Raw genomic sequence first — 22406 nt, forward strand, 5'->3', positions numbered from 1 at the left:
GCTTTTCCCTTTTACACATGTCTTCTCATGGCACGGTGAATCCGCGCACCGCTGCCACATTGGAGGCTGGTATTACAAACGCCACTTCAGCCAAAGTTTTGAAATCGGGGAACATTTCCCTATTCGAAGTGATCCGAATTCAGCAGGATCTCGAGAGTCCTTGTTTTAGCTGGAGGAATATGCACTCCTTCTGTACCAGTGGTTCGGATAGACTGGTCCACAAGCCTGCATAACTCTTCAACGTGCCTTTAGCACAATAAGATGTGTCGAGGTTAGAGTTAAAGCTCAGATGTAGGGCTGTTGTAAACGAATATTTTAGTAATCGAGTAATCTATCGATTATTCTTACGATTAATCGAGTAATCGGATAAAAAAATATAAAATGAAATATTGGTAAATCTGGCATAATACCGGTGTTACTATCAGATATCAATATCAGTCCAATTTTTCATATTTGAGCATCCCTAACAGTTGCTTTTTTGTAGTTTAGAAAACTAACCTGTAACAATAATAGCTCACTTTCTAAGTTAACCAGAAGAAAAGTTATAGAAAAATCTGAAATTATATTGAATTTAATAACAAAGAGGCAGGCTCATAAATATGCTTATAAAAAATGTCTACAATCCAGCTTTTAGTTTATGTATTCATCTTCAGTGAGTTTAATAGATTAATTAAACTCACCTTGCCACCTAACCTGTCACGCTTTGGGTTTGAAAATACGGGAAATGCCGCCTGGAGTGGGAGGAGAGGGCGAATGAACGAACGTAAGATGGGGTGGAGGGGAGGAAATAGACCAGCGGACTGACGAACCGTTAGACCGGGGGACGAACACGGGGGGAAGCAATACGGGATATTTACGACACCTTCACTGGTCACAGTCAGAAACTCATCTACCAGCCATGTACGATGCGCTCCGCCACCCGTTTCTTCAGACCGGGATATGAAATTTATTGTGCGGTTCGTCGGTAAAGCTACATTTACACGGTAAGCATCAGCTACTCAGCCGCCCGCCCTGTTCAGGCTATCCGCTCACCTCAGCGCTCTTCCCGCCGTTCGCTTTCAACCAGCAGCCCCGGAGGAGAAATGCTGCCGTACTCCAGGCATTCCCCCAGTCATTTTAAGGATGCTTATTGGTTCCCCAAAAACGATAAAAAGTCGGGCATTATCATCAATCAATAAAATCCCCACGGGCCAATCTTGAAGATTGGACTTTATGCCGCTGAGACTTAGCTTTTGTCAACAACTCAGAGGCGGAAGTGAGAGCTCCGCGCAACGCAAATGAAGTCCCGGCCGGAACACGGTGCGCTAACTAATAAAACATAAATTAACGAAGCTTCGAGGCAGGTAAATTTTCCTCGAGGAATTTTAGTAATCGAGGTACTCGAATCATTCGAGGAATCGTTTCAGCCCTACTCAGATGGGAATCTTTTTTTTTTGTTAATAAAAAAGTGGAATCTATCTTTCCTACAGAAATCAGAACATTTTTTGAGTCAAAGTGTCTTTTTGTAACTTTATCAGCTAATATTGAACTGCATCTAAACACGTCTGGAAAGTCTTGAATGAATGCCAAAGAGGTGTATAAAACTCATCTTTGGTTTGGTTTCATTATGACAGTAATCCAAGTTCTACTAAGAGGACGGCTGAGGCTATTATGCAGCTCTGATTGGCCATCAACTGGAGTCGAGCTTCCCTTCCGCAAAGAGACGAGGCTGGGTCAGGAATGTCAATGTGTCGGCATAGTTTAGAGCCAGGTCCATCTCTGAATCTCTGAACCATAAACGATAAACCTGTCTCTCTGCTGTCACACTTCAACTGTAGCTCTGACACAATATCAACTTAATGATCGATGGGCAAAAGAAAAAAAGCCACCACTAAAGACGTCGGAGGCTATTTGCATGTAAATGAGGGTAGGGTTGTCCAACTGGCCTCAGAATAGTGGCAGAGACAGATGGCGAAGTGAAGAGGCATTTTTCTTTTGATTTGTTCGTTTCCTGTTGCTGAGAGCCAGAAGGACATGGTGAAGAGGCAAATATTAATATGTTTGTAAAAGTCAACACAGGATATTTGACAACACAGAGGGTGAAATGGAAGCAATCTAGAAATGAGGCAAAGAGAACAACAGTCGTCAAGGTGTTGTGCTGCTTTTCTAAACGAGAAAAACAGGCCAATATTGGGACGGACGCCTCGACAAACATCAATAAAGCAGAAAATAGTTTAACATTAAGAATCCCAAGTCCATTACAGCCAATACCAATGACTGTATTTATTCTGTTTTAGTCCAACTGGTTGAAGAAATGATGTTTGATTTTCTACTATTCTCTTAAAATGATTAAATCAATGAATCACAATCACATATATTTCATTTCAGATTTTTAAACAATTTCATTTTACTCTAAAGAGACATTCTTTTCAGCCAAACCTCAGAGAAGTGAATGTCTTCAGACAGTAGCCGAGGTGGAGAAGACATTAAAAGATCCAATTCATGAATTCTGATGAAAACTGAAGCATGTATGATGTGAACAGCTTCAGAAAACAACATTAAAAATTAACCTGCAAGGATGAACAAAATGATGAAAGAAGGAAGGGTTTGCAGTTATTTATGTTCATTTATATTCATATTACAATATAAATGTTTACTACGAATTTGTGACACATTTTTGTATAGTAGGCAAATATTGAATGTGAATAATCTGGTATTACGAGCACCACTTCAGCCAAAGTTTTGAAATCGGGGAACATTTCTCTATTTGAAGAAAGAGAGGAAAGAAGTGAAGAAAGCAAGTATGGAAACCAAGAAGAAAGGAACGGCGAAAGCAAGAAAAGAGACAAAAATTACAGAGAAATATAGGGAGGCCAGATGGAAGAAAGAGAGAAGTAGAGAAAGAAGTAAAGAAAGACAAAGAAACAAAAAAAAAGAAGTGAAGAAAGTAAACAACAATACTCCATTTTCCCCCACATATTGCCTGAACCTGTAAAGTGACTCAACCCCAGGCTTTTCCAGCCGACACAGCAGCTCTGGAAGCAGTGAGGTCACAAACCTAAATCTGTGCAGGCTTATCTGCGGCCAAGCAAACTCGCGGCTCTGTTTTTGTCCGTTACCTTATCGATGTGTGGGTGCCAGTACTCGTCATGCTGCGTCTTGGCTGCGGTGCTGTTGATTCTGGAGAAGAAGGTGGGCTTGGTGAGGTACATCAGGGTTCGGTCCAAGCCAAACGTCTCGGCAATGACGGCCTGGATCCGGCCCCGCACATCTCTGACGGTGAAAAATGGGAGAGACGAGTCTGAGGTGAAAGATGATTTCAGTATGATTTATGGTTCCTATACACTGACAGCCACAGCTGTCTGAAATGAATTAAAATTAAAATTAATTTTAAAATTAAAATTCATTTAATTTTTTTTCCATCCTAACGGGCAAAAAAGGTCTTCATGCTTTTACTTAACCATCCCGCAGAAGGGTCCAGTGGACGCTGTATGAGCCTTTTACCTCTAATACACTTTTATGAGATTGAGGGGGGGCGCGGGAAGCCCGGGAAGAATGAAAAGAAAAAAAAAAAACATGAACACTGTATGCGCTGGGTTTTTACCTTAGAATGGTCAACTCTGTTATTCCTATGTCAATTTGATACAGTAGGGGCTTCTGCACTTCCCATATCTGTGTCCTCAGTCACTTTTATCAGCAGTTAAAACAATTTAATTCGTTAACATATTGTAACCTGTTTTTCCGAGCCGCCTTTAAACGCAACATAAGCGCTGCAATGCTGGCGCTGGGTTTACACAGTGAAGAAGACCTGCTGCTGCTGCTGTGCGGAGCTACGCAGGAGTGTTAGGATCACGGCAGCAAACCAGCAAAACGCAAAGAACTTTTCACAGTTTTTCCACAAAACTAACCGACTGAATTGAGTAAAGCTGTTGGATGCAGGTAAAGTTAGCTAAGAGATGACTAGCTAATATCAATACAGCACCTTAAGCTTGTTAACAAGTAGCTTGTAGGCTACTGGTGTTGTTGTCTATGTTCAGCTACGATTCATTTTGCCCCCCCCGTTCGTCTGGAGCCGGGGCTGAGTATAACGGGGAGTCTCTAAGAATCCACCCTCTTCGCTCACACACATCGTTCAACCAGACAGCTATTTGTAAGCCATAGGGGGGCCCAGAAATAGTTTGGAAACCACTAGGGGGGCCCATGAGAAAAAGTTTGGGAACCACTGCTTTATAGTCACCTGTAAAGCTTGAAATCCTCTTCTGTGAAGACATCTGCTATCTGTTCCCCAAAATACCTGCAGCGGAACCGCATGGCCACAGGTCACCGACACACAGGACAGAGAGGGGGAAAAATAATATGATTGTAGTACAAATAGTTTCTCTCCTGAACACAGCTGCACTCCAAAGTGTTGCAGTCAAACATTAAAGCAGCAAATTTTAAGCAAGCAACTGACAGAAAGTTTTGATTTTTGAGTGGAAACTGTTAAGTCAGCATTTCCTGATTAAAATCTGAGAACCCTCTCAGTTCTCTGAGAACCCTCAGGTGTCGGCCCCCTGCCGGGTGGGACAGGTGGACGTCACCTGAGGGGGCATTTGAGAGCGGATGATACGAATAAAGTCAGATTCTGACAGGAGTGATGAATGACGCTGGGATGGGGTCACTGGACTGGTGGCTGACCTCACGGTGTGAAATAGAAATATCACTGAAAACTCCAAGAACCCGTCAGGAAACGCTAAGATGGCCAAATAAAGGCAAGGTGCGACTTCCCACCTGTATATGTTGACAAACTGTTTCCCCATGGACAGAGCTCCAGAGTGAAGGTCCAGTATGGAGGCCTGCAGGGAAAACACATATTACACAATTCAGTTCAACTACAGTAACATGTGTGACGAGATTCAATGCCAATCAATCTCCGGTGTTTTTATTTTTTCCGCAGATTGTTGCCCTTTACTTGTTTACTGCTCATCAAATCTTCTGGGACAAAACACGTCAGTTTCTCAGAGGCTGCTTTGCTGCTTTTAGTTGCTTCACTCAAATATCTGAAAACTCTGTAAAAAGTTTCCATCTCAGCTGATGTCTCCTCGCTCCGTTTTTCTCAGCACCTCTTTATGCGCAGGGATACTGTACGACACCGCCCTCTACAGGTGTAATGTGTAACTTGAACGGATCGAAAATGCCTACATTTAAATCTGAGGTTGTGTTCCCCAGCAGAAATCTACCGCAATAGGAAAGAAGTCAAAATATTAGCACGATAAAGACACAATATTACCAAAAGAAAAGTTGTTTAAATGAGGAAAAAAAAAACTTGGATAGTTACAAAGATCCTACGTGACCAACTCGTCTAGTCTGTGATTTTTTTTTCTTCAAATTGCACAATCGTTTCAAAGTCTTGAAACTGATTATAATTTTATTTTTATATCATTACTATTTTACTCTCGTAATATGATTTATTCTCGTGTCATTATGACTCATTACAGCTTGATTCTCATGATTTTTTGCCATATGATTTTATTCTCGCATCAATACGTTTTTCTCATACAACTTTATTCTCATGACTTTTGTCGCACGGCTTTATTCTTGTACGATGACTTTATTCCAATAATATGACTACTCTCATATTACGACGACTGTTCTTGTAATATGAGTTTATTCTTGTAATATTTTGACTTAGTTCTTGTACGACTTTTTCCCGCTTGTAATAATTTTATTCGCTACATTAAAAGTCCTTAATACTCTGTCGCAGAAATCTCACCACTCTAAGGCGGCAGATGCAGTCGTAAATATAAATTCTCTACCACAACAGGCTCAACTTCGCTGATAGGAGCGTCTAAACATCCTGCCATTTCAACTGCACTTAAAAGTCCAAACATAACAGCTTTTTTTTCCAGCAGCTGAGCAGGAATATCTCTGGGTCGACTGTGAAAACTTCTGGCAACGTGTCACAACTCCGAGTGACTCTGTCACAGCACTTCACAGGCGCGCCGATGAAATATTCATGAAGGCGGCGTTTGAAGGTGAATTTAACAAAGGACGCTAACTCAATGCAGGCCAGCAGATCTCAGAACTCCTCAGCTGAAGGTGTTTCTGCAGAGTATTGGCTAAGAGGGGATGAATACAAATCCATGCTATACTCAGATTTTTATTTGTATAAAAAAAAAAGCGAAAGGATATGAAAAGCAACCATTGCTTCTTTTCTTTTATATCTCCCGGCTATGCAGTAGTTTGTTTTGGGATTTGTTGGTGTACCAAAGAAAGGAAAAGATTAAGCAAAGCACTGGAGCTACAACACAGATTTCACTGCAAAAGACACTAAATTTTACCAAGTACTTCTGATTGAGTTTCAAGAGCAGATGTCTTTGAACACTTGAAACAAGACGAAACTTTCACTTAATTAAAGGGATGAACAACAAATCAATAACGGTACATATCGTGATGGGCAGGTGATCAATATCAATAGAGAATACATCTGATAGAATGTTCAACATGTAGAATATTCACTAAACTTCGATCCAGAACCACTCGGCATTCTGGGGGATGTAGGCAGAGGAGAGACTTCAGTCGCTCAACCTCTTTATGGCCAGCTAAGAAAGTTTCTTATCCATTTCTCACACAGATCACCGAGGGTCGTACAGTAATCCTACGCACTTATCAGGAAAAAAACCCGTATTGTAAAAATGACTCCAAGTTCATCTAATTCATCTCATCTTATCCAGACATCCCATTACAGCTCTCTGCTATCACATCCAGTCAGTATGCAGCCAACCTGATGATGGGCACACACAAACTACTGCCAAAACAGGTGAAGCGTTCCCATGGCAGCAGGATGATAGTATAACGTTATATGGAGGAAAAACAATCCCTTCCTTAAATTGCGTTAGCTATTTCTGGGGGAATCCCCACCGGAGGAGCAATCCGCTAATTTAGTGACTAGCAGCTTATCGAGTGAGAGGCTAAGCAAACATCTCCGGGCTCCACAGATAAGCAGGACTGGGGAGGATTGTGAAATACAGTAAATATTTTTATCGTAAGCCAGATTTAGGCTGAAGAAAGCAAAATGTGGCATGTTTGTCTTTCACTTAATTCAAGTTTTTTATGATTTCCCCCCTAGATGGATTTGGAGAACTGTGGACAAAAAAAAGCAAGCAGACGGAAAAACAATCGCTGGTTTTAAACAGCTTTGGTTCTTTTTATGTTTGATCCTATTAAAAAAAAAAAAAAAAAAAAAAAACTAAAGTTTTATATTCAAACTCCAAAAAAATGAAACCCGATTACAAAAAGATCGACCAAGAAAACAAGACATAGTTCCACAAATCAAGACTCGCATTCCTGGATTTTTTTCAGCCATTTTAAATAAAGTTCTAGTCGTCCAGGTACAAAGTATTAACTATGAACCTATTTTAAAAAGATGGTGAGTTTTACTTCCTCCACAAAGTCAAAGTGCCACAATGAAAGGTGAAAACTGGCTCCATATCGGAAAATTGGAAGAAGGACAAATACCTGAAACACTACACTGTTTTTTTATTTATTTATTTGGTTTTCATATTTTGCTACAAGCATTAAGTGTATTTTGCTCAGGTTTTACATGACAGATAAAAATCACGAGTTCAATTACTGAACTACTTAAATCAGTGACGTTCAAACTTTTATCCATGAGGTCCAAAGTCATTGAGTTGAAAGCAATTGGGGGCCACGTTTTTTTATATATACATATTTAAAAAGTAAGAACCTAACTCTGCTTTAAACTCGAGTCATTTTTCTCCTATTCAAAACTGTGTACTACTTTATGCTGGTCCTGCACAAGAAAAAAAAACAAACAAAAAAACTCATTAACGTTTGTGGCTGTAATGTAAAAAAAAAAAAGTTCAAAGTCTATCAATGCTTTCGCCAAACGCTGTATGCTGTACGCACACTTTAATAATTAAAGAAAGAAAAGTGTCGAAGTCTTCTGAAAGGAGCTAATTGCCTTCTGGCGCCTTGCCAAAGACACTCCCACACATCAACACTAACAAGCTCTCCGTCTTTGTTCTTTGGAGCTTTTAATTAGCAACGGGTATACAGTACGCTCGACACCTCTTGAGGATGAGTCTCTCTTTCCTTGAAGAGAAGAAGTCCACATGTGGCTTCAGCTGTCTGAATGAAAAGAATGTTTTGTAACATTTTCCTGTACTTGTTTGCCCCGTTGACCATCAAAATGTGGTCTCGAGTACTACAACAATAACTAACAATTATTTTAGTAACTGATTAATCTAACGTTTGTTGTAGCGATTAATCGATGAGTGGGATTCAAAAATGAAATATTGTACAGATTTTTCATTTAACCGGAAGTAGAAAAGTTGTAAATAATACAATTCTCTTTTTAATTAAGAAAAAAAAATGTTGCCTTTTAGGCAACAACATAGCATCCTTTAGTAAATTCAAACCGGGTGAAGCTAAAAATACAACACTGTAGTTTTAGCTTCCCTGAGGATTCTTGTGTAAAACATATTTACAGACAAAGGTGTTTCTTTTTTTTATCTTAAATGCAGAATGTATACATTTCTTGTACAGTTTTGGCTTAATTATTGCTCTGCATGTGTTGTTTTATTCAGCAAACTGACTTTTTTTAGTCTGAATACTTAATAATTAATCGGTTACTAAATTAGTTGATTATTTCAATAATCGATTAATCACAGTTAAGTAAGATCAATGCAATTAACTATGATTAGTTATGATTAATCACAATTAATCGGTTACTAAATTAGCTGGCGATTATTTCAGTAATTCATTAATCACGATTAATTATGATTTACACGATTAAATTAAATTAGTTGACATTATTTCAATACTCAACTAATCATTATTAGTTACAGTTAATGCAATTAATCACGATTAATCCAATTAATCGTTTAAGCTCTAACAAAGAGCATTATTTTATGGAAAACTGAAGAACAAACATTTTCCATTTACTATTTTTTTTGTGTATTAACCCTGCAGGTGAACAAGGATTTTAATTTGCAAGAAATTAAAATCTGGGTGTGTGAAATATTTACCCCTCCCTCAGACCCGGCCAGCGCCAGCCCCCGCTCAGCCAGCCTGCAAGAGAGAAGCAAAGAAAGTGTTCAGAAACCGACGCAGTCGCATGGAAAGGAGCCAAGGCGGGCTCTGGGTTTACCTCCGGAGGGCCTGAGCCTCTTCGCTCGTCACCACGCCGTCGGTGACGGCTCGGCCGCACTTCTGAGGGGTGCAACCTGACAACAGGGAAACATGAGGCAGCGTTTCACAACACAGCTGCAAAATTAACACACACAAAAATAACATCTAGTGCATGAAAAGGAGTTTTTGTTCTAAGTATGAGTAAACTGAGTTTTGATTCATTGTTGCAGAAGTTTAAGCAACTTCCTGTTTTGAGGCAGGACTAAAATTAAATCTTGCAGCAAATTACACGTATATCCATAGTTGAATAGCTTCAAACATTGCTGCGGCTCATTTAGAGCACAGGTGTCAAACTCCTGTCCTCAAGGGCCGCTGTCCTGCAACTTTTAGATGCGTCTCTGCTGCACCACACCTGAATAGAATAATTAGGTCATTTGCAAGGCTCTGGAGAACAGATCTACACAAGGAGGAGCCGTTTCACTCCAGTGTTTTGTACCTGTGGCACATCTAAAAACTGCAGGACAGCGGCCCTTGAGGACTGGAGTTTGACACCCCTCATTTAGAGAAATCACTGATCAAACATTCTTGACTTTTCAGCGACATCGTGTCATATACACACTTAGTCTGCAGTGCCACCTTGTGGATCAAAAAGTACATTATTGCTGGAAAAAATACAGAGTTCAACAACTGAAATCTGACAGTAAGTTAGGGGCTCAATCTACATATATTAAAGTCCCTTTAAATAGATGCCAGAGAACAGTTTGGTTTGGTTACTTTGCTGGTCAACAGGATGGAAAAAAAAAACTCCAATATTTTTTGATTGCTTACAAGAAAGACAAATTCAGCTGTGGCAACAAATTTACGAAGTCACCCTTAATTAATATTAAGTCATATGATACTGAGAAAATCATTCAAGTTGACTTTAGATATGTCTTGTCATCTACAAAACATGCTGTCATGGTCAGTTTTCCAACTTGTTTTGGATTTTAGTTGAAACATTGATCTAGTCTACTAACTTATCGATAAATACTAACAGACTATGTCACAAAGCTGTACCAGATCCGGTGCACAGAATTACGTTGTTTTTTTTCAGCATTTTGAAGGACGTTTACCTAGAATATTTAATTTAACATGCTGCTGACAGCTGGAGTGAGAGTGGCAATAGTAATTGTGTCATGAGTGAAACTGACACAGGGCAGCAGCCTGTGAGTTTGCTAAGGGATTTAAAGATGCCACACTTGAATTGGCAACCAGTCATTGTACAGCACAGAAAATAGTAAAGTGGAGAACAGTTTAGCAACTGCTAACATGCTCAGGTAAAGCTTTAAAAGCAGGCTCCCCACTAAAGCAAACTGTCTTCAAAGACCCTAAAATGTCTTCATGGGACATACAGCAGGTCCTTGCAACTGTGAAGACGATAAAGAATGTATAATAAGAAAGAAACTGCACACTTCATGGGAAGAGGTTCAAGGTTGGAAAGAGTGGCACTCTTAATTCTGGCTAGACTTAAGTGTGCCACAAAGAATGTAGTCAAAGACCGGGGCCCATTTTCTCAAAGGTGTGTGGATGTGCCAGAATTTTCTCCAGCTTAACAGAAGCAAAAGTGAATGATCTAGAGTCAGCATGTAGCTTCAGTTATTACACATAGAAATTAGTAATCAGGCCCAAAATCCAAAATCTGGGTGTAGTGATGGACTCAAGAGATAAACCTTTAAAGAGACATAAAGACAGTTACAAAGTTGGCCTTCTATCGTCTGAAGAGCATTTCCAGGATTAAAGGGATAATGTCCCAGCAATGTCTAGAGAAACTTATCCATGCATTTATCTTTAGTCACATTGATTAACAGTGTCTAACAGCGTCTTCATAGGTCTACCAAAAAAATCAACCAATGAGACAGCTGCAGAACCCTGGCGATAGATCACATCACCCCAGTTTTAAAGTCCCTACACTGGCTCCCTGTAACTGAGAATAGAAAGAAAGAAATTAGATGGGGGGTTTTTTCAGTAGAGCCCAGAGCGTCACCTGGGTAGCGCTTGTAGTTTTCGTAGTCCTCTGAGCATTGAACACTGTAGACTCTGGGCTGAGGCGAGATCATTTCCCTCCGACTGGCCAGAGTTTCTGTGATGTCACTGTCCAAGGAAGCCAGGTATAGCCAGGCGGCAACTGTACTAGCACACAGAGCGACCAGGAGCAATGCCAGGAGCCCCCGCGAGCCCCGCCACGAAGACCCCTGCCTCAGGGCATTTCCCCTGGTCAGGACGGACAAAGGTGAGTGAAAATAAGCATAACATAACAACATACACAAAGATTGTAATTGAATTTCTTTAATTTATTAGGCGTCTATGCTGAAAAAGTGAACTCTGGAGGCAGTTAGTAGAACTAGACTGTATTTAGGGGTGTCAAAGAAAAGGGGGATGAACACACCCAACACTTTTTTTAGCTTTGTGTTTGAAAAGAGTGTTAAAAGAAACATCCAACACTTCACAGTTTTGTACTATTTTGAGTTGGTGTGTGGCATAAAATCCTAATTACAGGCATCTGAGTTTGTGGTTGTGACATTGCAATGTGCACTGTATATTTAACAAACCGGTATAAGATTATACTTAATAAGAGCTTCTGTAACACCGTTTTACTTAAAAGAAGAAGAAAAAAAACTCGACTCAGGTCGAGCTTTAAAACTTGTTTTACTGGCCGAAGCTGGAATTTTCGCCCCCATTCAGCGTCTCCAGCCTCCTTTAATGGTGAAAATTAGCTTTGTTTCATTAGCTTACCTTTTAATTTTCCTCTCTATCTCTGCTGCATTCGGGCCCTTTGTGTTCCTCAGTCGTAGCAGAGCCATGTCGCCTCAGCTAGCTTTCAACCAACAGCTGTTTGCACACAGCAAGCATCCCGCACACCCCGCCAACAGCTCGTACGCCAGCCGGAAGCTCCCCCACTTCCTGCTAACACTTGTGTCGGCCCACCCCATTGGCTCTCCCAGAAGAGAAAGCGTAGCTGTCATTGGTCCACGTGCAAAGTAGTTCCGCTGCAGCTGGAGAAAACAAACAGGTTTGATTTTTAAGCTGAAAGCTCCTTTCTTGACTGATTTAGCTCATTGAACCGCACACGCTCCAATTTTAAACGCTTTGCACGGAGCTCACATTTTATCAGAGTTTTCTCTTAAATATATAGGCGCTACCTGACAAGGTAGGTTAAACTGACCGGAAGTAGGAAAAGAAACGGACCTTAGAGGGGCTCTGAGTCTTTTGGTTAATTCTAGGCCTTCGAAGATGTATGTCTCCATTTGGTTTTAACGCATTTGCTTCTATATTCTTGTCCTGAAGAAATTCTTAATTCCAATGAATTTAACTTCTTATTTACATATACTTACACATTGTCATTAATTATGGATATAAATACATAGAAAATGACCCAGGCTTTTGTATGATACCATTTGATTGAACAATTTTTTTCTAAACTTCATTTCTATTTATTTGGGTTCTGACCCCAAATTGTTATGAAATATAAGGACTCTGTAAGCGATCTCCTGCTAAAGATGTTATTTATTGTAGTAACGTGACACATTTCCGTACGGTAGACTATGAGGTTATTGTAGAAAATGATTTTTTAAAATAGTTTGTTAAAGCGAGTATTAAGTCCAGTACGGAAAGCCAGTGACGCCAAAAACATGAACTGTTTCTGGCGTCGTTTACGGCTTTAGGTCTGGTCCCATTTTTTACCTTCGTGTTTCTATCTCATCGTTTCTTCCGCTTTGTTCTCATTAACTAACAATTTCCCACCATGCGCATAAACTATTATTTATCAGTTTTCTTTGTAGGTCATTATTTTCATTAATTGTGGACCATAAACAACCATAAAAAAGCTCACAAACCATGTATAACATAAATGAATTGTATTATGTTCAAATAGTACTGTATTTCACTGTGTTTTTGGTTCTGAACCCTGTATGGAACAGTTTCCTGAGTCATAAAACCACACTTCCGTACTGAAAATTACTTCCATCACTGTCTGTATTAGCTATATTTCATATTTAAAAGAGCTGGTAAGGTATTACCCAAACAGCCAATGTACAAAATGGTAAAAGGGCAAAATAACACGTATCCAGTACCAAAAAGTGTGTTCACAAACATATTGCTGCACGTTTATTACAAGTTAAATTTTCACACATAATCAACATCCAAGAAACTGATCAAAAATACCTAAATGATCACACATTTTTCTGCAGGCAGAATGAATCCACCGTGGCCCAAAGGAAAGAAATTGGTCCACTTGGATTTGAAAGGCGCCCCGCCACGAATTGAATACCTTCACCAGGTGAGCCCTTTCTTTCTTCTGGCATTCACACACCTGCTCAGTGGTTCCTGTTCACTGTGCTTCACCTCCTCAGCTGATCGAGCTCTTCTCTCGGCTGGGTGTGGACGGCCTGCTGGTGGAGTATGAGGACATGTTCCCCTACGAGGGAGAGCTGCAGCTCCTGCAAGCCACAGTGCAGCCCGCTTACAGGTGCAGATCAGGGTGTCACTGGATCCACACAACTTTTTTTTCTATCTGCCTTTTCATATTGGTATTTTACTGATAAATAGCACAAATGTTGAAAATGTCTCCTTCAACCTCACAGTTCGGCTCCTGCCTTAGGGTTTTTCTTAGTCAATTAAAAAAAAGCTTATTGCTGTAGCACAACGAAATATGTAACAGCTTGAGTTAGTAAATTCTTTAAGCTTGGTTTGCTAACCAGTATCTCGTACCTTCATCAGTCGATGTTTTTAGCCGAGAGCAGGTGCTGTCCATTCAGGAATCTGCCAAAGCAAGAGGCATGGAGGTGATCCCACTGGTGCAGACTTTTGGTCACATGGAGGTGTGGTAAAACCCTACAATTTGTCTCTTTAAATTGTATATTCTGAAGTTGTATGAGCTTTTAATCTCCCTCTCTGTGTAGTTTGTGTTGAAGCATCGGACCCTGTGGCACCTTAGAGAGGTCCCTCACTGCATTGGCACCCTTAATCCCCACAAAGAGGATGGAGTCAAGATGGTGATGGAGATGCTGAGACAGGTGGTTGAGCTGCATCCCCATCTAAGAACGGTCCACATAGGGGCAGATGAGGTAGGAGTCTTCCTGTGATTGGAGGCTTTAAGCTCTCTGTCTTTGTCTCATACATGCTCCCGTTTTAAATGCTTTAAGGTTTACTCTCTTGGAGAAGGGGAGGACTCCAAGCTCTGGCTGGCTTCAACCGGTCACTCAGTGGAACAGCTTTTCCTCAGTCATGTGACCAAAGTTGCCAAGGCTATTAAAGAGGCGTGGCCTGACATGAATATCATAATGTGGGATGACATGATGAGAGGCATGAGCCAGGACACGTTGAAAGGTGAGGAGGAAACGTAGCGCTTTCCGTCCAAATCAGCCAATTGCCAACATCTCAGATTCTGTAGGCTGTATTTTTCTCTTCAGTCCACTTGATTGGACATGTCTTCATTTAAACCCTTCTTGATTTGATTCCCCCACATGACAGCAAGTGGATTAGTAGGACTAGTGCAGCCCATGTTATGGGACTACACCCCAAACCTGGACGTGGATAAAACTGGTGAGACACTTCTCCTGATGCTCCTCAGAATCATGAATTTGGTCAGTGGTCAGCCAAAGACAAAAGAGAAATCCTACAACCACTAAAAATCTGATGATACCTGATTTTTGTTTAAATTTAATGAAGAAGGAAGTTTAGGTCAGTGTCTTCTTCAGAGGTTTTAATGTTTGAAAAAGCTGTGCCCCCAATCTGTGAAAGTAAGCTACAGCAGCGGAAAATATAACTAATGTTGCCAGTTTGGTTCGTAATCGAATCGTCTACCGCACTGTCGGGCATGAAAACACCGCAAATGAATGAAAACGTTTTGAATTTAGTTTTCCAGATTATTAAGGTTAACTGAACTGCACTGACACCCCAACTCAAACATTCCCGACTGTGTTTTCAGTGTCTTTGCTGGAGAAGTACCACGGTGCTGGTATGTCCGATCTGTGGGCAGCCAGCTCCTTCAAAGGCTCCACTTCCGTTCACACCTGCGTGACCTGCACCCAAACACACGTGGATAATCACCTGCAGTGGCTGAAGGTGGCTGCTTCTCTGTCTGCTGCCATTAACATGAGGGGCATCGCCATCACAGGCTGGCAGAGGTAAGAATCAGAGGAAGTGGCTTACTTACATTTTCCCAAGAGACAAGCAATGAATTTTTATGTGTCTTATTGCAATGCTCAGATATAAAATATGTTGGGAGTTGACAAAATGAGGGAAAAAAAAACCCTTGATTTTCTAATTCAGTTTTCCCTTTTTCCCACCAACCAAGGTATGACCACCTGTCTGTACTGTGTGAGCTACTTCCCGTAGCTCTCCCCTCCCTAGCATCCTGCTTACAGACACTTAACCATGGAGAATTCAGCACTGAGGCTCGTAGAAACGTAACAGAGATGCTGGGAGTGTCTTCAGTGGAGATTGAAGCCATGGAGAGGTGAGGTCCAACACCGGTTTAGCAAACAACAAGGTCCGACTTGAAGTCAAGTTTCTCTGCGTGTCTTTCAGGACTTCCGCTGACGAGTCACTGTTCCCAGGCAGGAGGCTGGCAGAATTAATCGTTGAGATAAATTCACTGCTCAACTCAGAAGATTTAAGATTTTTTGAAAGCAATATGTAAGTTGTCTTCAGTTTTCGGGGGGAATTTGCTTTATCATTTTGTCAAGAATACTGTTGTTCAAATAAGAAAGCCAGGCTTAATTTGTCTCAGAAGTCATATTGTTAAATAACTTCCCACTGCAAACACAGAGGGGCAATAACAGTGTATTTACCTGCATTTTATGCTTTCCGACATTGTAGAAAAAATTTTGATTAAAAATAATTGTACAATAGTATGTACTACAATTGAAATGACAAGTTGCATAGCAACAGCAGTGGAAAAAATGGTTGCTTACTGTAACTTATACAGTAAGAAGCTGCTTACTTTTTCCAATTCCTGCAGCCGCCATTTTGAATTTTGATATTGGCGTTTGTGAGGAAACTCTAATTTTCCAAGTTTGTATTCCAGTTGATTTCTGCTGCATTTAATTTGGAGAATCTCATCTTCCTACTACAAATGTGAGCTGCCACTAGCATTCGGCTAGCTTAGCTTACAATAAACGTAGATTTCAGTCGAGACTACAATGTGGTTAATCTGTTTTAAGTACCTCAAATCTACAAATGGTAATAAAAAAAGAGCTTTACTTCTGAACTCCACAAATAACTGTTCCCACTATAAAACAAGACCAGTCTCCACATCTTGTTGCTAAATAGCCACTAGCCTTAGCTTCAGCTTTTCAGTTCAATGAACTTTCCTTTAACATGTTTAGAGCTTGACAATTTCTCTTCTTCTCATTTGTTGTGCTTTTATAGGCTTGTAAGAGGCTGGTTCAGTCCCTACCACAGACAGAGGAAGATGGTGAACCCGTTAAACTCCATCCTCATTCACAGCCAAGCCTCAGGGTAAGCATTTTAAATAGTTGGAACGATAATGAGTGGGTTGCTCTGTCCAGTCTGGCTTATAGTTTGGCTTCTTTCTGGTTACATCTCAGGTATTTGGACACATTACAGAAGATGGTAGAAGCCGTGAGAAAAGAGATGGTAAATCTTTATCCAGACTCTACGGCCGAGGAGTGGATGGAGGAACACGTCAGCCCTGTAACGGCTCCACTGCAGCGGATTATTGATGCCGTCCCGGGCTGTGTAAAGGAAATGGTGCCATGAAAGATTCAAGGCTCATTTCAGCTTTAGCATTGGACTATCTGAGATTACAATTTCCTAACATTAAATCTAAGCTAAGCTAAGAGAATGCTAGTGGTAGTTTATGTTTCTTTTTCTGTGTGATTCTGCATCTCCATGTAAGTTGATGTGAGCAGAGGTAAGTGTATCAAAGAAAAGAGGAATGTCAAGTTTTGTTAAGAATTAATAAAAGATGAACAATCGAAAAGCAAACGAATACAACGAAATAAAAATCAGTCAACCCTTCTAGAAAACTCATTTCTTGTTTTTTTTTTTTTAGACATTACCAATCAGAAATCACTAAACTAAAAACTTTAGATTACCTGAGATTTAGTCTTTGGTTCGCACAAAAACGGTTTAAATGTCAATATGAAGTAACAACAGACTTAACTGCTCAATTATGACTTGCACATGCATTCCTTGGACCCAGGAAGACATGCAAGAAGGTGGATCTGAGCTGGGTGAGTCTAGGAAACCGTGGGAAAAAGCACTTTCCATCGTCTCCCATACAAATAATTGTTATTATCTCAGCAGGGAGCAACACTAGATCCATAATCTAACTCATGCTCTTAAACAGCAATTAGTTCAGAACACATAATCTATGCGGAAACCACCGTGTGTGAAGCATTGTTTAGGAAAAAATGTATAAACAAAACAAGAGAATAACGATCAGAATGTGTGGCGAGACTCATTCTCTGCAATGTCTTTGCATTGTCGTGATGGCTCAAGTTAATTCGCCCCATGTTCCATATAGTCTAGCGTTAGTCTGCCTCATTATCCGAGTCCGTGCTGTCGTCCGCTCCGTAGTCTTCGTATTCCTGCTGCTTCCGCTGCGTCTGATCCAGTCCCAGGAAGCGCTTCAACAATGAGGCCACCGCCTCGACGTCACTGCAAGGCAACACAAAGAAGCAGGTCACCAAGGGTTCCTGGAACTTCCTACATAACTATCATAACCAAGTTCAATGGCTTTCTACACTCAATTAGCAAAAGTTGGCATGTATGTACATAACATAAAGGGTTATATTTTTGTATAATATGCTGACGCTGCTCTGTCTTGCAGTTCGGCTCAATGAGATTAACTCTTAAGAGCTTTTCAAGTGTTTATATGGGCTCTTTGCACCTCAGCTTCCGCGTTCAGGGTAAAGCGACTCGATTGTTTCCGATCCAATACAAATATCATTTACAATAGGTGCTTGCAGGGCTTGGCCAAGGTTTGTACATCGATCCGAAGCCCCAACAAGACAGCTGGAGAAAGGTTTTAAGATGTTCGCCTCGTTATACATTCACTGACACAAAGGTGAGTTTTACTTAAACTTTGTGGCTAACATTAACGTTAGCTTATGCTAGTAGGCAATATTCTCGGACATTGTTCTTGTAAAATGTGCTATTTAAGTATCTAAACATTCTAACGGACAATGTATTTATCTTATTTTCAAGTATATTATGTGTGTTTATTGTCGTTAGTGTCAGACTAAAGGGGATTTTCTTTCATTTCCTGCTGATGGCCTACCTACGTCCTCCCATGGTGGCACTCTGGGTGAGGGGGTAGGAGATGCCAGCTGCCAACCTCAGCATCACATGATAACCCTTCCCCAGGTATCGGACCCTCTCCTCATCGACACAAATGTCACAGAGCTGCGTCAGGTCCAGCACGACTGAAAGAGAGAGAGAGAGAGAGAACGCATTTAGACCCGGAGCGGTTGTGTGACGGCCTCACAGCAACGGAGTCCGCCGTTCCACCCAATCACTGAACACTTAGTGGTTTCACTGACGTCTCTCATGTCCTCTCCTCCACATCGTCAGCACCAGGGTGTACAGGCTGATGGTCTTGAGCTCCACCACTTTCCTGGTCTTGTCGAACACGGCCTCCTCCCAGTCGTCCATGTTCTGAAGGGCCACAAACAGGCAGCCTGCGATGTAGAAGAGCTTCCACGGGACGCTGTCTGTGACACACAAAGCAGAGAGCAACGGTGAGCAGTTGTTGCTTTGGGCAAACGTGGGACAAATAAGTTGCGTTTCCATACCTGAGCTGTAGTACGCAGCCGCCAGCCCTGCAGAGGCTATACCTGCAAAGAGAAAGTTTTGGGATTCTGAAGAGAAACTTAAAGGGAAACTCCAAAGTGCTTGTAGGTTTTATGGAAGTCAGGTGGATCACCTGATCAAAAACAAACTTACCAACGAGAAGAGACCATGAGCGGATACCAGGAGATCTCTTGAGGTGGAGCAGAGTGGGACTGTTTGTCTCTACCGTCATGTAGCCCATCTGAACAGAGGCAGGAATGTTAGAGATGATGAGATTTCCTGGTTTAAAACTGTTATCAAATAAAAATAAAGTGTTTTTGTGATCCAGTGTTGTATGTGTGATTAAATTAAATTGCTTTACTAAGCCAGTCCGAGACTCTCTAAGGCAGGGGTGGGCAATCCTGGTCCTCGAGGGCCGGTGTCCTGCAACTCTTAGACGTCTCCCTGGTCCAACACACTTGAATCCAACAGCTGAATCACCTAATAAGTGCAGTCAGGTTCTCCAGAGTCCTGCTAACGACCTCATTGTTTGACTCAGGTGTGCTGAAGTAGAGAAACATAAAAGTTGCAGGAGACCGGCCCTCGAGGCCTGGAGTTGCCCACCCCTGCCTTAAGGCAACTTTTATGAAAAACATGTTTGTTTTTTACATCTTTAGAAAGTTTAACAGCAGACTTAAAAGACTTCAATTTCTTCATAAACAAAAGGGACGGTGGTGGCGATGTTGGTGGGAGTTTGTCCCGCAATCTTAAATAAAAATCTTCATAGTAGTCTTGTGCACTGATCCACGGGTGCACAAGACCATCAGTGGACAGTTTGCTGCTGCATCAGCACTTTGCAGTGCAGCATCACCACCTTTGGACACCTTCCAGCGTTGAAAAGGAGAACATGCACCATAAATGTGTGGTTGCTGTTATGTGCGAGCATTTGTCTTTAGACTGCAAGGAATTACAGAGGCTCAACTTCCGTCTGGCGTACACATCTAAAATATCTTTAAAAAATTATACTGCAGTTACACTACTAAATACTTCTAAATGTCTGAAATTGTCCAAATCATATGTTGTTTGCTCTGGTTTCCTTTAACAGAAAGTTTTTCATTCATTCTGTTCGCCTTCTCTCAATCTCAAGCATGTTTGAGGTTCGCCTCATAAATTAACAACCTTTCATGACCGAAACACTTGTTACAGATAATCATCTTCCTGGAATTAGCTGCTTCTTAGACCATTTTTCCAACATTTCCACCAACATGAAGCTGAAAGTCTTTTTAAACGACTGTTCAAAGTCTTCAGTTAAATAAAGAATAGCTATAATAACTTACTGTAGTTTTAATAATTATGTTTGACTAAGTATTCTAAGCTCATTTTCCACTTGTTAGGAAAGAGCTCAGTAATGAAGAAGCTGGTGGCTGAGTTGTTCTACTCCAAGGTGAAGAGACTTCCTGTTTCACCACAAATCTGCAACACTCCCTAAATTAAGATGTCTTCAAGCCGAAAGGAAGCTGAGCAATTAATGAGACTGTCTTTCCACATTTACAGTGACTTCAGACACCTGAAATACACTCACTATGAAAAAGAGATTTTCTTGGTGTGAGTCAAAGCTTCTTTAGAATACATTTATGAATATATATTATATAATCTGTATGAAGCACAAACTGCTTTTGTCATATTTCAACCCACTTAGCAGCAATATTGTCAAGAAGCGACAACATAAACATATCTGCCCTCATATGCGTTTCTTTTCTGCTGTACGACCTGATCCATAAACTGAAGCTAAAACATGAAATACATGTTTTCATTATGAATAATCCTGTAAGTGAGGCGTAGATCAGCTCTCCAATTCATCAACTCACCCAGCAAGGAGAAACCAATGCAGCCATTTTATATTTTTGTCATTCCTTACCTTAATTTTTAACTTTGGTCCTTGTAAATTTAAAAAGAAATAGCAATTACACGATAAAACGTGCACCACATTACTGAATTACGAGGAAGTTGAATTCATGTTGTCGCAACAACCGTCTTGAATGGGTGACTCTTCCTTCCTGGTTTCGTGAACTTTGATTGGATGCGCTCAGCTGAGATGACTTTCAAAGTAAAATCTGAAAAGATGGCACTGTGGTGCAGTGGTTCCAGATGTCTTCACAAACTCGTGGTGTTGGAATAATTTGTATTTGTCAAATCAAATTATAAACGTTTTGATCGTAGATTATATTTTTGATCATATGGACGGAAAAACGTACTGGTAAAGCACGTGACCCATGTACCCAGTCCTCTTCATGGCCGTCACAGGTTCGAGTCCCTTTGCCTCATGTCTCCACACTTTTTCACAATCCCTTTACCTGACGACTTTCTGTGGTCAGCTAAAGGCCACTAGAGCCAAAAAAGTAATTAAAAGAAGCACACTGGTTTTTCCATTTTGCATTGTCACCATGATTAGTGCTTTCTCAGAATTTCCAACTCCTAGGTAGGAAAGTCAACAAGCACTCCTGTGTCAAAGAAGTCAATTTTAATAGTGCAGCAACAAATATGAAGCAAAGTGAAAGACGTAAGTGTAAATTTCAGTCTGCCTGCATGCCAGTTCTATAAAATGTTCCATCGTGTTTGAATTCATAAAATGAATAAAATGACAGTAGAGCCGAGATGCAGGCAGCCACTTGATAAAGACATGTTAAGGGTTAATCAAAAACAAACTTACAGGTCTTCAAACGAGGCAAAGATGACAAGGAGCCTGATTTTCTCAGCTCTGAATTTGGGAATTTGGACTCTATAAACAGATTGGATGGATTGCTTTTCAGTAATATTTTTATATGTTGGTTGGTAATAATAAGAGTTCCAAGTCAGTCTGTGATTTGCTTTGGGGGAAAAAAACTGAGAACATGAAAAGCAGTGGTGTAACTGGAGTACAGTACACATTGTGCTGTTTTGTCACTATCTTTTATAAAAACGTGCACACATACACACTGGTCCGCAATAAAATCTATATTCTGCCAGGTAAAGATAATGACAAAACATGTAACATTGCAATGTTCTGAAATAATGTCAGATACACTGACACTTGTCTATATGAATAGGTCCTCTGGGGCCTACAAAAATTCTTCATATTACACAAACATTGACTCAAAAATCACAACAAATGATACATATAAGAGGTTTTCAGTGGAGTTTTTGTTTATTTTTATATTTTTTGATAGATAAATATGATTAAACTAGCTTGTTTTACATACAACCAAATAAGGTAAATAATGTTTTGGAAGTGTAAGGATGCACGCTGCCAGTTGCAACATTCTTTTTAATTACATTTTTAAAGGACCTGACCCAGAATTTTGTCAACACAAAAATAATTGCTGAGGCTAGTTGTGTCAGTTATTTGAAAAAATATTTATATTTTGTGTATATTTTATTCAAACTCTGTGCTTTATCCAGAAGACATGTTTTGTCCTTCTTCTCAAGAATCACTGTAATATTAATAATAGTACTGCTAAGCAGAACTGATCAAGAAATGG

General features: G+C 40.5%; 3 protein-coding genes across 7 annotated transcripts in view; 1 reads left to right on the forward strand and 2 right to left on the reverse strand.

Moving 5' to 3' along the window:
• Nucleotides 1–12039, reverse strand: part of ogfod3 (2-oxoglutarate and iron dependent oxygenase domain containing 3) — a 26478-nt gene extending 14439 nt beyond the window's left edge. Inside the window, exons 1-7 of the mRNA XM_088016569.1 lie at nt 11884–12039; nt 11135–11361; nt 9131–9206; nt 9009–9051; nt 4750–4814; nt 4217–4273; nt 3099–3252 (exon numbers count right to left, since the gene is read on the reverse strand). Of these exons, the coding sequence (XP_087872695.1) occupies nt 3099–3252; nt 4217–4273; nt 4750–4814; nt 9009–9051; nt 9131–9206; nt 11135–11361; nt 11884–11951 (690 nt within the window). The 5' untranslated portion in view covers nt 11952–12039. The remainder of the gene's footprint in view (nt 1–3098; nt 3253–4216; nt 4274–4749; nt 4815–9008; nt 9052–9130; nt 9207–11134; nt 11362–11883) is intronic.
• Nucleotides 12040–12077: 38 nt separating this feature from the next.
• On the forward strand, nt 12078–17141 carry hexd (hexosaminidase d). 4 transcript variants are annotated; one of them, XM_015002318.2, is made up of 12 exons: nt 12078–12160; nt 13338–13426; nt 13500–13615; nt 13880–13967; nt 14049–14213; nt 14292–14475; nt 14620–14691; nt 15077–15275; nt 15446–15607; nt 15679–15786; nt 16522–16611; nt 16701–17141. In XM_015002318.2, exons 2-12 carry the CDS (start codon nt 13343–13345, stop codon nt 16870–16872), a joined length of 1440 nt encoding a protein of 479 aa, XP_014857804.2. In that variant the 5' UTR covers nt 12078–12160; nt 13338–13342; the 3' UTR covers nt 16873–17141. The 4 variants fall into 4 exon arrangements, with proteins under 4 accessions (XP_014857804.2, XP_087872691.1, XP_014857802.2 ...); XM_015002316.2 differs by lacking the exon at nt 12078–12160 and adding an exon at nt 12167–12298; XM_088016565.1 differs by having other exon boundaries at nt 12142–12160; nt 13338–13615; nt 13867–13967.
• cybc1 (cytochrome b-245 chaperone 1) lies at nt 17054–20964 on the reverse strand. 2 transcript variants are annotated; one of them, XM_015002322.2, is made up of 6 exons: nt 20807–20964; nt 19063–19150; nt 18912–18953; nt 18660–18830; nt 18398–18542; nt 17054–17775 (listed from the first exon to the last, which is right to left on the reverse strand). In XM_015002322.2, the coding sequence occupies exons 2-6, from the start codon at nt 19148–19150 to the stop codon at nt 17649–17651; spliced, it is 573 nt and encodes a 190-aa protein (XP_014857808.2). In that variant the 5' UTR covers nt 20807–20964; the 3' UTR covers nt 17054–17648. The 2 variants fall into 2 exon arrangements, with proteins under 2 accessions (XP_014857808.2, XP_014857809.2); XM_015002323.2 differs by lacking the exon at nt 20807–20964 and adding an exon at nt 19271–19352.
• Nucleotides 20965–22406: the final 1442 nt, after the last annotated feature.

The sequence above is a fragment of the Poecilia mexicana genome, unplaced genomic scaffold, assembly GCF_051168715.1.
Source record: "Poecilia mexicana isolate PSO_F unplaced genomic scaffold, ASM5116871v1 scaffold_19, whole genome shotgun sequence".
NCBI lineage: Eukaryota > Metazoa > Chordata > Actinopteri > Cyprinodontiformes > Poeciliidae > Poecilia > Poecilia mexicana.

Excerpts from the sequence above, each read along its gene's own strand:
- hexd (XM_015002318.2), top strand. The coding sequence starts at position 13,343 with ATGAATCCACCGTGGCCCAAAGGAAAGAAATTGGTCCACTTGGATTTG. Across the intron at positions 15,787-16,521 it reads AGATTTTTTGAAAGCAATAT|GCTTGTAAGAGGCTGGTTCA; the intron begins GTAAGTTGTCTT and ends GTGCTTTTATAG. Across the intron at positions 16,612-16,700 it reads ATTCACAGCCAAGCCTCAGG|GTATTTGGACACATTACAGA; the intron begins GTAAGCATTTTA and ends GTTACATCTCAG.
- cybc1 (XM_015002322.2), bottom strand. The coding sequence starts at position 19,150 with ATGGGCTACATGACGGTAGAGACAAACAGTCCCACTCTGCTCCACCTC. Across the intron at positions 18,954-19,062 it reads CTCATGGTCTCTTCTCGTTG|GTATAGCCTCTGCAGGGCTG; the intron begins GTAAGTTTGTTT and ends TTCTCTTTGCAG. Across the intron at positions 17,776-18,397 it reads GCCACCATGGGAGGACGTAG|TGACGTCGAGGCGGTGGCCT; the intron begins GTAGGCCATCAG and ends GTTGCCTTGCAG.